The 14,963-nt window shown below is 40.3% G+C and overlaps 1 protein-coding gene across 7 annotated transcripts in view; it reads left to right on the top strand.

Moving 5' to 3' along the window:
* The window catches only part of MYO6 (myosin VI), an 892,076-nt gene that overhangs the window by 554,104 nt on the left and 323,009 nt on the right, over positions 1 to 14,963 (top strand). For all 7 annotated transcript variants that reach the window (XM_069235652.1, XM_069235651.1, XM_069235650.1 and 4 more), the window contains exons 19-20: positions 1,840 to 1,878; positions 3,090 to 3,183. In XM_069235652.1, the coding sequence (XP_069091753.1) occupies positions 1,840 to 1,878; positions 3,090 to 3,183 (133 nt within the window). The remainder of the gene's footprint in view (positions 1 to 1,839; positions 1,879 to 3,089; positions 3,184 to 14,963) is intronic.

The raw sequence follows: 14,963 nt of genomic DNA, 5'->3' as shown, positions 1-14,963 counted from the left end.
ACTTGGTACTTCAGTTATACACTGATGTGTATGTCATTAGTTTTGTTGTGAATATCTTTCATGGTTGTACGATAATTTTCTGGAGCTTTTTGGTACATAAATATTTATTCCAAATATGATTATGTCCTAGCATTTTTCAGGGGTGTTTGGGTGGTGTCACTGTGACTTGGTGCTCTGCATTGGTGAGTACATAGTTGGGGGGGGGGGGTCGCATATGTGTGTGCCCGTAACCTTTCGTCCTCCCCCTCCTGTGTGTCGTAGGTGCAGTACTCACCGTTGTCGTCTGCGCCGGACTTCGTACTCGTGGTAGATGAGAAGGTAGACGAGAGCAGGTAGGATGTTTAATTCGGGTTCCATGCTGTCCTCCTTCCTCCTGGAGTGCGTAGTGGTGAGCGTTTTCCCATCCGTAGTCTGTTTCCGCCGTGTTTTTATCGGTGGTGCTCCCGCCCCGGAAAAGGTGGCGTATTGGTGAGTTGTAATAGTGTGGGCGGTACATTGTCTGCCGCCTGTCTGTTGGCGGTGACCGCCGCGCTGTTTGTACCGCCGTGGCGGTCGGAGTGTTAAGGTGGCTGTCTGTGTTGGCGGTTCCCGCCAGGCTCAGAATCCCATTTTTTTTACCGCCAGCCTGTTGGCGGGTTGGCCGCCGCTTTAACACCGACCGCCAGGGTTAGAATCACCCCCTATGTACTTGAACTCGGAAACCAACTCGGACCGGAATACACTCTTGAACTGCTGAGCTGGTCAGGATGAATCAGCTGATCATTCTCAAAAATTGCATCTGTGAAAACATAAGCCAGCGTTTGCAGGGATCTCATCCTATGGAAGAACCAGTGTAAGAGATTGTTATGGAAAAGAGGACACACATGACCTGAAAACGGGGTATGTTACACGACAATCAACACTATTCACTAGAAAAGCTTTGAAAAAATAAAACAGACATTTAAGGAGGTGATTTGGAAATGGTAAAAAGTTTTCCATCAGAAAAAAGTTTGAAAAAAAGCTGTACATTTGTTTACTTCTCCTCTACAACCTCCAAACACAGATTCAGATGAGGAGGTAGAGCAATAGGAAGATCAACCTGAGGTTTAGGAAAAAGGTGACACCTGGAAGATGTGGCAGGTAGAATCCAATGTTGAAGCTTTGGACACATACAATCAAAGTACTACCACCAATTAAACCTTGTTTCACCATGTGTAATACAGAATTAGGCTCTAGGACATGGATATACCATGCAGTTGGAAGGAAAGGAATACTAATTCCTCATTGAGCACTTTATCTCGGACAGAAAAGACCTTTGATTACCTACCTGTGTTAACAGTAGCTCCTAAATGTACGACAGAAAACTTTAAAGATCTTACCGGGTTCACTACGCGATTGGTCTCTTATAAACATTAGCGTTGTTATGTACAGGGAACAGTCTCCTTATGGTAATATCACCATATCAAGAAAAGTGGGAATCATTTAGCGTTAGGAGGTTATTATATTAAGTCAGACACGTGCACCTGGTTTGTTGCAGACATGTTTACCTTGATCTTCTGTTTCTTATTGTTTGATTCAGTCCTGTGCTATATCTGTGACAGGTTCACTATGATCTTATCTGCTTTTCCTATCTTGTTTATCAGGTTGTGTGATCTGTTTGTGTGACTCTGGGGCTTGTATGCTGCTGCATGTTTATAGATACTCAGAATACTGTGGTCTATGAAACAAAGGCAGAATCTCACTGATGTTTGGCGTTTTATCTGTTGCTCCTTTGTAGTCTAACCTTTGTAAAATTTCAGTAACATGTATTTCAACTTTCATCTCCTTTTGAATACTGAAATAACATTTTGTGTTTTACAGACTCAGTTAAATTTGCTGCTTGAAAAATTGCGTAGTACTGTGAGTATTTACAAAGATTATTTATTGTTGTTTATTTTATTATGTGGCCATTAACACAATACTTGAAAACTGTTATTTATTTGCACTGTTGTTGCAGTGTTGATAGAAAAATTCTAAAATGCTACTTAATAATGAATATTAAATTGAAGACTATGCAACCATTGTTATTGATATTAGTGTCTTATTAAATAACAATCTATGTAACCAAAACATGTATACTTTCATTAGGCTTGAACTGATGAGGGAATAGTTGGTCTACTATTCTGACAGAGTAAATGTGGCGAGATTGGGGGGAATCATTTTTCAAAGGATGTTAGTCTATTTAAAGTGTGTACTAGAATTAGCATGTGTGTTGCAACTTTTGCCTTAGTTTAATCCCACATGGAAAATGGTGTGGGATAAATTGATGAAAGAAGTCAGTGGCCTATTTGCAGGGGGGGATACTCCACACCACCTGGACAACTTTTCTTTATTGGTGACTGAGGGCAATTTTGCTAGGTCTTTGGAGTGGTTTTGCAATTAACCACAAAGTATGGAGTTTCGATATGTGTGATTTGGGGGTTGGGTTGGTTGTTGGGATGTTTAAGGGTTTTTCTTAGTTGTATGACTCTGTAGGGTGTTGGTGAAGGATTGGAGTGGGTTCCCAAGTGGCTAGTGTGGTCTGAATACCATACAACACAAACTGTCAGTTCAAGTTAGAATTAGAGAAAATATTACCTATCTTTAATAGCTCTGGAAGAAGGTTGGGCCGCTATAGATTGGAAAAATCTAAATAAGGACAGATTTTATGAAAAATAGTGCATGCAGAAAACAACAAGAGAGATTGAACTCTGTTATCTTTGTGAAAATACATTTTTAGAAATGATTAATAGGATTGATCACTCCAGTCTTTTTCAAAGGAATTAAATTGTTCAAGAGGCAGTATATTTATTGCACTTCATAGACAACTGGTTACTTCTAGGTTTACAGAATATTTTATTTGTGATCTTGTTGATCACAGGCATAGGTGAAGAACTCAGATTTTCAGAACAACATATGGTGATTCATACATGTGCATGCTTATGTCAGGATTTTTGTTAGATGATTTCAGTGAGTGATTGGCATCCCTTTTTGTCTATTCAGTGTATCTTGTAACTAAGAAAATGCTTTATTTCCTTAAAAATATGAAGGGAAAAGATAATGGAATATTTGCTTTACTGCCTTTCCTATAGGGATCGAGCTTCATTCGCTGCATCAAGCCTAATTTAAAGATGACCAGTCACCATTTTGAAGGGGCACAAATTCTGTCCCAACTGCAGTGCTCAGGTAATGAACATTGTTAGGTTGTCAATGTCTGTTATTTTTTGCTTCATGACTAACTTTCTCAGGTGAGAAAATAGGTGTTCATTGAAATCTGTTTTGCTTAATAGCTAGATTTAATTTATTTTGCAGCTCAGTAGTGATTCAAAGGTTTTCGAGGATAGTTTTTTCTACTTTGATGCTTCCTTTTAAAGATCGATTTTTTGATACTCTAATTATTCAATCACTTTTTATTTTGTGTAAAACCTGCCTGGTTTACTATTTAGTATATCTGTTTCCCCCTTTGCGGCTTAACCCCGGATATTTTATAAGTGATTATTTATTTGCTTTGTCTATTCACCAATCTGGTATGTTCTATTCATTTGATATTTCAATTTTCTCAAATTGCGGTTTTATTTGGCATCTGCTTAGAGTATATGCAGTGCAAGTGCAAGTAGACTACAAGTAGACTACTTACTTTGTTTAGGTCTTTCTATTATCTAAAGGTAAGTGTTCATGGGCATTTCATCTAGTCTAACTTGATTGTGCGAAACCCTTTTTATTTAGTGTTTACAGGCACTTTCTTTTATAAGCAAATCTGAGCTATCGTTTTCATCCACATGTTAATAAAGCCTGATAGCTCTTGCGTCAGAAAATGGCTAACCAGGGATTGTCCTAAGCCTTGCCTGATTATTTTGGGGTTGTGTTTTGAGTTCACACCTTTACTCTTTGTGTTTTGTTTAAGCAAACATGTAGCAGCAGCGCTAGCCCACTAGCAAAGTCCCTCTGATATGCAAAAAGTCTCAGTTTAGGGCTACCTTGTTAGCTCTTGGAAGAATTGCACTGCTATCCACCCAGAATAGAACAGTGTAGTGATAGGATTATGTTTCCAGGGAAGTAGTTAAACACGAGGTGACCTTCACAATGCCCCCACCAAAGAAAGCAACCTTTGATTAATTACTTATGCCTATATAATTTGTTCAAAGGGAGAAGGACGATCACCATAGGCCGCAGGTTAATTTACCATGTTTTCAGATCAGTAGGGATAGACCCTTTTTGGCAAATATGTAACAGGATGGAATCTCTAACTTCCTCCTACCCTCACTGTACTACAGAGAGCACTGACGGTTAGGAAGGAGATGACTTCTCATTTGTAGCTTTGTGAAATGTACACATAGATTGCATTTGTTTCAAACATTGCTAGGAATTTACAATTTGATTTCTGTCATGTATACAGCAATCTTTCTCTTGCAGACCTCAATGAGTGTTGCAGCACTGTTTGCATTGCGTGCCCTGACATCTTTAAATCTTATGCTTTGAAGGACAAACCAGATAAGGGAAATGCATGTCAATCAACATTATGAAACCAAAATACTGCCCCTGTTTGCAAGTATATATGGAATGACGCAGAGGCCTGAGTGGGCAAAAAGTACTGAGGCTGAATGTTAAGTGGTGATAAATTGCGTGTGTACTATTTTCCCACTGGGTTGCAGATTTTCTACTAGCACTCCTGCATCTTTCCATTGCTCTAGACAAGCTTCCTTCTTCTCACAAGCAAATTCTGTTAACAAAATCAAATATATAATCCATTTGTGAAATCTACACTTAATAAATCCCCCAAGTTGTCAAAGACTTATAAATTCCACAAAGATACCACAGCACCTAAATAGCCACAAGATGGTAACCAGCCCTCTGACAGTCGCGTAAAGGCTGAAACCTACCCCATGAGGGAAAGGACAGAATATGAAGTGCCATGGTTACCCTAAAAAGGGTGTCCTGTTGCTGTGACCACACTAAGTATAAATGAAGGAAGTGATAGTTAGAGGGAAACGGATATGTTAGTAGTTGTTTCCTCAAGACCACGTGCCAGGTGTGCTGTGATTTGGAGCACAATGGCTGATGCCTATTCCAGAATTTAACTGTGAGGTAACTGAAGGATAGATCTCCCAGCCTCTGTCAGTGATGTAGGGGGACAGAAGGTGGCTAAGACTGAGCAGAGAGTACATGAAGAAACAAAGTTTGAAACATTGTTGAATATAACTAAGTCAAAACACATTCATAGCCTAATGGCAAAAAACAAATGCTTTGAAAATACATATTTTCCCAATGTTTAACCAGTCCTGGCTTTTCTGATGAAACGACATACAACACAATATTCTTAGACCAAGCAGTAGACAAGCTACCATATTTTGTATGGACTGTAAGTTCCAGGTCTCATTTTTGGGAATTCCAAGGGAGACTATATTCCAGTAGTCTATTCTTGCTACAATGTTGGTGGGAATGAAAGGTTTCCTGTGTTCCATAGGGATAAACCGATAAACTATTTTCAGAGTTCTCAAGGGCGTGCTGTTAGAAATGTGTTCTTGAAAATTTGTTGATAATGACCACCTAGTTCTTCACAGCAAGGACACGAGGAGGTGGGGAAACAAGCTCATCTGGCCACCAGGTGTGACTTCAGATGATGGGATTTCCAAAAACCAAACCATTTGTTTTGCAAGGGTTAAGCTTGAGCAATTTGTAGTTTATTTACTGCCAAATGAATGATATGAAATGTTTGAAATTAGTTTTGAGTGAAGCCAAATCCCTATTCAATCTAAGAATGCTTTGGGTGTTGTTGGCATATGAAAATAAAGTAAAACTGAGTGAAGTAATAATGTTAGAAGGAGGTGTCACATGAAGATTACACGAAGGTTGGCTAAGAGGTGAACCTTTTGGGAAGGATCTTTCTGTAACTGAATTAAAAATATGACGTGCTGTGGTTGAGAGAGGTCAGTCAAAAAGATATGAAAAAGTCTAGGATAAAGCCTCCCAGGTCCACATCTTTAGGGCAGGCAGAGAGAATTTTGTGGGAATTTTGTGAGAATTTTCTGTTTCAAAACCAAATATAGATTAAGTAAAATTAAACCAGTGACACTGCCAGTGCTAGGATAGTCTAAGAAACCTACAACAATGACCTTAGTTACTATAGTTCTGTCTGAAGATGGATTGATGTGGGTCAGGTAATGTAAATAATCTAATGAAAAAGTGGAGTGCTCAATGATTTTAGCTGAAGTGGGCAGGAGAGAAGAGGTCTGTAGTTGGAAAGGGTGTGGGTGTTTGCATATGTAATGGTTAGATAGTAGATATTCTTCCTTTATGGTAGGTGGAATCTGTTCATCACCGATGTTGTTTTAAGTGATGTTGAGAGGAGGGAGTTGACAAGAAGGTCTGCTGGAGAAACGGCTGAATGTGTTGCAGAATCAGAAGATTTAAACATTTAAGAGATTTTATCTTGGAAAAAGGTTATCTCATTTGAGAATGATTGTAATGGGCTACAAGAGGAGGTGTAACTGACTGGAGCAGTACTGTCTTAATATTGATAACAATATTGATAACAATATTAATAACAATATTAATAATATTAAAACTGCTTTAAGTTTATTTTATGCTCAGTTACTTTTATCTCAGAAAAATGTAATTCTTGAAAACCAATTTCTTTTTGTAATTTGAATGGCTGAAAGATGTAGAGTTTTATCGTGTGGTAGGTATTTGGATCTCCACTTATACCCAAGGAGTATGGTGTGTTGTTTTGCATCTCTGAGGACTTCCGAAAACCAGAGGGAAGAGGTTTTTGGTATGCCCCTGCTTGATGTTCCTCATAAGGATGGTGGAGTTAAGTTCATGTTCTAGCCAGGGCAGAAGTCATGTCCTGACTAATATATGAAATTATGGTATGGTTCATCCTTAAGACTTGAGCTCTCTTGTCAATTGATATCTTGGCTTCTGAGGTACGAATTGGTGAATTCTATGCGCAAATCTGTAAATTGTTCAATAGCGTTCACTTGTCTCAAATAGAGTACAAATAGCACATGGTGCACTCATTTTGTCTAACACATATGATTGATGAACAGCAAGCATATAAGTCTTTTGTATTAACTGTGAATGACAGCTGTTGGACTAGGCTCGTTCTCCACGATCATCCCCAAACTTATTGCCTTCACCCTGCTGTTTTCTGAATCTGTTTTTTTGGCTTTCATGTCTCTGCACACTGTACCATTACTAACCGGTGCTAAAGTGCTTCTGCTCTCACCTTTGAACTTGGTGAAATTGGCTTACACCCAATTGGTACATTTAATTTACTTATAAGTTCCCAGAAAAATGGCACTACGTGCACCCATGGCCTGTAAATTAAATGCTATTAATACACTTTGAGCACTCATTGTTCCACCCACTTAAGTAGCCCTTTAAACATGTCTCAGGCCACCATTGAAGCCTGTGTGCAATTTTAAACTGCTATTTCTACCTGGCAAATTAAGCCTCTTTCCAGGCCCAACCCTTCATTTTAATACATATCGGTCACCAATGGGGTAGGTCCTAAATAGCCCATAGGGCAGGGTGCAGTGAATAAAAAACTTGGACATGCACATTTACATGCCCTAGTAGTGAAAAACTCTTGAATTAATTTTTAACCACTGAAAGACCTACCTCACCCATAGGATAACATTGGGTTAACTTGTTACATTTAATAAATAATAACTTCAAATTGAGAGCCTATGGGATTATCATGTTTGGTGTCTTCAAAAGTATAATTAAATATCCTCTTTTATTGGTAAAGTCAGATTTTAAGTTACAATTTTGAAAATGCCACTTTCGAAAGTTGGAAATTTCGTGCCCTAACTATTTGGTGCTTGCAGCCTGTTCCTGAGTCACATGACTGGGTGTAGCTGTCAGTTGGACTTTGCTTGTTCCTCACAGACAGCCACACAGTAGAGGGATTGGGCATGCCTGGCTGGGCCATCGACTGGCAGGATGGGATGGGGTGGAGCTGGGCTCAGCCCCAATTGTAACTGAATACACCTTTCTCTGTCTTTCACACAAAGATCTTGTTACAGCTGCATTGTTGATGTAGCCAGGGAATGGAAGGCAGGAAACACCAAGTACATCAAAAGGAATTCTCTAGAAACTTCTACTTCAAAGTGGGCACTACAGGAGGGATGCTGTGCTGCTCTGCAGTCAGATGAGCTGCTGCCTTGCTTGCTGAGAAGTAAGACTGGACCTGCACCCTTCATCGTAGTCTGAAGTGACTCTGAGGGTCAGCTGACTGACCTCCTGTTCCGAGCTACAGGGACATAACAAGCTCCAGAGTCGCTCTGCAGCTGCTCAGCTGACCTGCAACTGGAATTGCCCAAGCCCCTTGCACCAATGCCATCCACCAATGCGAAGCTACGGTGAACCTAACTCTTCGCATTACAGCAACCACCATCAATGACTGGCAATGAGAGATCTGCATTTTGTGCTTCAGCATTGACTTCCTACGGTGATGCCAGCGCAAAACTCCAGCAACAAGTGTCTGCGATGCCCAACAGGGTCTTTAGCAACAACCATCCGTGGCACCCAGCTTGCTCTTCCCACTTATATTGACAACCATCTGTAACGCTCTCCCTGCCCTTCGTGACCCGTACCACAGTGAATGGAGCTTTTCATTCTGGCCTTTGAAGATAACTCTTTCAGCAGGACTAACCTGATCCCTGTATCCAGCCTGCGCTCCTTCGCGGTGGGCCTGAACTTGTGACTTTCACCCAGTCTTGCATGATGAGAGAACCTTAAGTGACGCTTTGTTCTTTTAGGCGCTTTACTTGCATGAAATCTTAAAAATGTCATATCTCCGGTTCTACTGATTGATTTTTTGATGTTTTGGTCTCAATTCATTAAATATTTCTCTATTTCTCTAAATTGGTGTGGGCTTTTTTATGTGTTCTGTTTTCACTTTATTAATGTTTGAAGTGCTGCATAAATACTTTACACATTGTTTCTAAGTTAAGCTTGACTGTTTTCGTGCCAAGCTACCATAGGGTTAAGTACAGATCAATTTGGGGTTGCTTGTGTTTCACCCTAACAAGAATTGTGGTTTGCTTGCTGAGTAAGGTTCACCCCCCTCAACTAAAAACCTGATTTCCAACAAGAGCCTCTTGGACAAAAGTTATAACTGTAGTTATTGTCTTGTCACCAAGTTGGTTTCTAAAAACATATAGACTAAATGATGGTATGCAGGGCCTGATTTGGATGAAATATTTTGGTTTGAAAAATCCACCTTTATGGAATTCAGGTTGGATCATTGCCCTGTCAGGAATTGGAAACTCAAAAGGCTATGTATAAACAGTGAATCATTGTTTTGTTACTGTAGCTCCATTGTAAGTTGCATGAGTTGTTTAATTTCTTACTTGCTTAATATGATGATGTGTCCTGAAGAAAATAGTTCATTTTGTGAACTTTGAATACGTTTTTGGGATATTTAATTAAAAAAAAAAAAAAAAAACTTTTTCAGATTATGTGTAGAAGAATTTCTTTTAAATATTTGTACTTATAGTTTATATCTTTTTTTAAAACTATGAATAAATATTTTACTACGACTAGAAATAGTCACCATGATGAATCTATCTCCGTTGGACGTTGTTTCAGACCTTATGTTATCAGGATCCTTTGCCTTTTCATATGTTATTTATTGATTCAGGATCTTATTTCTTCAGTACACAGCACATTAACGATTAATTTTTTTTTGTGCTATGACCATTTTTGTGTGTTCTTTGAAAGCATGCACTGACTTTTCTTACTGTAATAAAGTTAATAAAATCAAGGTTAATGAGATGAACGTGAGAACTGAAGATGGACTTCAATTTCAAAAGTGGTATGTATAGATATGTACAAAGAAACACCCTACTAGGAGTTTTTGAGTTTGTTTAGCTCCGACGTTTGATCTTTGACTCAGACGAGCAATGAGGCACAGAAGCTTCTGCACTGAATCTTGCTATTTGTTAGTAAGCTCTTTTAAGATATTAGAGCCACCAGACACAGGATACTCTACAGCTTATGTATGCTTTTCAAACATCTAATATGTCTGTGCCTGGATTGCAACCCAAACAAGCATTTGCAATGCAATGGGTCTCACGTTTGCTCGAGTTACAGCTATTAGTGTTTTTAATTCCTAACTGGACTTTTCTTGCCACTTAAATTGAAAATGAAAAGTAAAACAGCTGACATAAGCGAGCCGATTCAAAGCTCCATGGCTGCTATGAGCACGAAGGAGAGACACAAAAAAGAGAAAGAAGTTCGATCGCAGTCAAACGTATCGGCAGTCATGCAATTATCCATGTAATGGGCAGTCTGCAAGGCAGTTATAATAGCCCCCCCAAGGAGGGAGAAATGTAAAGCATTTACCAATGATAGGACATGATTTCTGAAAGTCAAACCCATGAACGAGTGAAAGTGATGGGCATGTAGAGGATGTGGTTAAGAGCCCCAAAGCTTACTACAGGTCAAAGCACTTGTGCGCATGAAATAAAAAGCTGTAGACCACACTATCTTTCTCTCAGTAGCCTCAGGTATAGTGAAAAAAGATGTAAAAGGTGCCCTATACAGCTGAAATGAGCAAACGTGCCCTTTTGTCCGTCCTGCGGACTGAGAAAAAAACCATCCATGAAGAATAATCAATTAGTTCCATCGGGCACCGCTTAAGCTTAAGGGGGGTAGGGTTTGGGTGTTACAGCCCCCTAACAAATGTATTTTCTTGTAAATAGTTGGGTACAGATGGTGAAGTGACTGCCAGATTTCCCAAGACATTTTTCCATATACATAGACAGAAGCGCACACACACTCTCACCCTCCTCTGTTTTGAAAGTCTTTAAAAATATTGGCTGTTTTACCAAATATTGTAATTTCTCTGTTAGTACTCCTACCAATCCATATTCTTCTCCCATCCCACTGCCCCTAAAGCCCCTTTCGTGAGACCTGCTTGTCTACAATGCATTTTAACATTCCAGTGTGATTGTTGGGAAATCTGAACCGCCGCCCCCAATTTTAGTGACTAAGCTACGCACCTGTCCAGAACACACAGAAAATGACATCATCATGCTCCTTGTGGGTGACAAACATTAAATGCTAGAATTAAGTGAAAAGCACTAAAGAACACAACACTGAAACCAGGATGAGAACATAGAAGCAGACAGTTCCAAAAGGAAAAAAAAGGAAGGTGTGTTATCTTATACAGGACCTGTAAAGATGTCCATAGTGTTTATTATTGTGGGTGGTTTCTCAGCCATTAAGGCTAATCTGCACGTCACCATGTAGGAGCCGAAAGCATCTACAAAACTTCAATTAATTAGATAAGTGCACATATAAAATGAAACCATAGTGCAGGTTGTGATTCAAATCTGAGGACTTGGAAAAGAGAAACTGAAGAAACACATTGTGTGTCAGGGGTACAGTGAGAAGCAGAGATAAAGTTACAATCACAGGACTTCAGTGACACAGCGTGTGCTGAAATATTTGCTGTGAAAAAGAGACCGAAAGCAGACAGTACATGGAAAAGCAAACAATATGCATCTTCTGGGGACATCGTAATTTGAAATGCACAATTAAGAAAAGATTTTGAGATTAAGGGTGTTGTGTAGGCTCATTATCCTAATAAGACTACTGGATTTTTGGGCGGCAAGATCGTTCATAGTGTGGGGGACTAAGTCTGACCCACGGCAAAGGACCCTTGTCACCCAAATCCGTGTTGAGCTCCGGCTAACTAGCAGTGCCTTATCTCTCCCAAAGGGAAGAGACAATTGGGCAGCCGAGAGCATGACATCTTAGTGCTTCTCAGGGAAGTCATGGTCACTCAGGTCCCAACCATTTCTCTCATACACAGTGTGGTCTCATATATAAATGACAAAGGCAGTTTGAGTTTTAAAGATTGGTTTAATAAAACAACTGCATTTTAGATAACAAGGCGAGAGCCGCAATAACCAGAACCATACAACACAGTAGGATTGAAATAGTAACGAGGAGAGTGAAACATAAGAATAATGCTATCATAGTGCAACTAGATTACGTTCTCTCTCTAAGTTATATTTTGAGCACAGCATGCTAAGCTCTAAGCCTGCCTTTCAGGTTTCCCCGGGAGGACATCGACCCTCATACCTGAGCAAAGGCCTGTGATCGGGATCAGCATCTGCAACAGGGCAGCCAGCATCTAGTTGTGGCTTCCTGGGCGGAATCTCCCTCTTATGTGTACCAGGACTAGGAAGTGTTTTTATAACTAACACGCCGGTGTTCTAAGAAACGTCCCTACGTAAGAATGTGTACTTTCTACGAACCCTAAAGACTAAACTTCTACCACATCTATTGGCAATGTACCAGACTGTATCCTTGACTGAAGCAGAGAGCGAGCAAGAATGTATTGTTTGAGAACGTCAGTGCTAAAGTAAGCTAAACAGTGTGATAGAAGAAAATAAAACAAGACCGTGAAACTGGTTATTGTAAAATAACAGTGCGAGGCGAAATAAAATGCATCTAGCGCAAAGTGCACAGAGGCCTAATACATTAAGCAAACGCGCAGAAAGCTACATTAAAAATTGCTACACTACAAGGGCATCATGAGGAAGGTAGAGTGGCACAATTTCCAATATTTCCAGGGATGACTCATGAGTCACTTGACCTTCTAAGGGCAAAAGATAGTCAAGTGGACTAAGAGGCCAGATAAATAGTCTGTAAGACCATAGGAATGCTGGCTGTGTGCTATTGGATTTTGAGGCAGAAGTGCAAACAGAAACAGTGATCAAATCAAAAGCAGCAGTACAGTGATGGAATAAAGAATGGGTACAGTGGCAAATGGAAGACTGGAGTACATTCAAATGTAGGGTGATGGGATAAGTAAAAGCAGTAAGTGCCATGGCCTCCGATTATAACTTTAACGTTACTGACATGAAACGGTAGGTGGGAATCGCATGGTTAGACTGTGGAAATAACAGAATGGAAGAGAACTCCCACAGGATGTGGACACTATGCACCTAGGTATGAAGAAATATTACTTGGCAAAGAGATGTACATAGTGAATACAGAGGGTTCTGTGAAGCCCCCAGCACTAAAAGAAACCGTTGTTAACTGAACGGGAGAGACAGAGATCTGTGGCCCATAGAATAGTTTTCCATTTAGCAGCCAGCAATATATGGTACATCATCAAAGGACAGGGTAGAATTCATTGAGGAAAGCAAAAACGAATGGAATTATGAGCAGACAAAGATTGCCAGTAGTTTTTTTAGAAAATGGTGTACGTAGGTAAATGTTGCAACTCATGAGAACATTGGAAATGAAGAGGTTAGGTTTGCACAAATGATGTGTGCAATAAATTGGGTTATCAGTCGAGAGGGTGGAAGCCTCTCTCAAATAAAAACACAATCCTTGTTAGAGTGAACCACAAAGGTAACTAAATAAACCTGTGCTCAAACCCTGTGGAGCTTGGCACAAAAGCAGTCAGGCTTATTTAAAGGCAATTTGTAAAGTATTTATGCAGCACTCAAACAGTAATAAAATGAAACTCAAGAAATATCCCAACTCAATTTAGGAATATAGAGTAAAATTTAATAAATAAATTGACACCAATCACAAAGTAGGACCAGGGTTATGAATGTTTAAAGATTTAGATAGAAATACAACCAAGGAGCACAAAGTGTCACTCAGAGTTATCTGGCCATGCTGGACCCGGGTCAAAGTCACAAGTTCAGGCCAACTGCATAAAGTGTGACTCTGGTACAGGGACCAAGTTTGTCCCAGTTGTCAAAGTCCATGCGAGGAGCCTCAGCTGGCCCTACGCATTGGCGGAGACCACAACGGGATCCTATTTGGCGCGAGGAGTAGGTTGTCTCTGGAGCTTTATGTTCATGAAAGATGTGGATGGTTGCTATTTGACACGAAGAGAAGATTGCATTGTTGATGCGAGGAGCCTGCTTGCATTCACAGAGAGTCCTAGACTTCTGGATTTTGACCTAGAGCTCAGTTTTGAGGCAGGAATGCACATTCTGATGCCAGTTAAGGGTCCAGGACCTGGAGGGACACCTCTTGGGGATCAAGGTTCACACTGGCAGGGGCCAGCAGCAGGGACTGGCAGGTCCAGCTGCTGCTGGGCAGTTACAAGGAAGCCTTTGGTAGCTTGTTGTGTCCCTGTAACTCGCACAGTAGGTCTGCCAACTGACCTCTGGGGATCCTAGGCTCAAGGCAAGCAGGTGCAGTCTGCTTTCCTACCAAGTGGACTGACCAGACCTCCTTATTGAAAAATCAAACACTCTTTGTAAAGAGAACCCTCACTCACCAGGGTTGCCCCTTGTAGGCATGCTTCATCATTGGATTCCTTCCTGTTTCACTGTGCTGCTACCTATGAATTACACAGGAGCACTGAATGGTATCAGAACAATGTTTCAAGTGAGAAAGAGCTGGTGGGGTTTCTTTTGGGTTAAAAATACTTGTCCACTGGCTGTTATTACTTTTCTATACACCCCAGTCAGTATGAATAACATTTGGGAAAGAAGTTGGGAAGTTTATGAGGTGTTCAGTGACCCTAATGGCCTCTTTGTATCTGGGCTGCTTGGTTCTGCCTCTTTTCCTTGTGACATCATAGGGAGTGTAAATGTAACTCCCTGGGACCACTCCTTACATATCTGCAACATGCATACCCACCACGAACTTTGCATGCCAAAAGAAATATATACACCTACTTGTTGTCTGTTCCTCTGTATCTGTAAACAAGTGTAAAGTTAGCCTGGGAAGTCCTGGGGAACTGAAACCTATGTGCCAAACTGCAATGTGAATCAAAATGCTGCCGTCAAAACCATTGAATCTAGCCACCGTGCAGAAAATGGCCTGTGAAATTATAGAAATCAATGGCTGGAAAAAGTCCAAAAGGTGTAGTCAAAGAGTGAACACTTCTAGTACACATGCTGGTCATTTTCCATGTGCTCACCCACTCACACATATCACACTACACACATGTTGCTTAGTACATACATATAAAT

Source organism: Pleurodeles waltl, chromosome 5 (assembly GCF_031143425.1).
Source record: "Pleurodeles waltl isolate 20211129_DDA chromosome 5, aPleWal1.hap1.20221129, whole genome shotgun sequence".
Classification (NCBI taxonomy): domain Eukaryota; kingdom Metazoa; phylum Chordata; class Amphibia; order Caudata; family Salamandridae; genus Pleurodeles; species Pleurodeles waltl.
The sequence above is the reverse complement of the archived record's forward strand: the minus strand, read 5'-3'. Positions and strand labels throughout refer to the sequence as shown.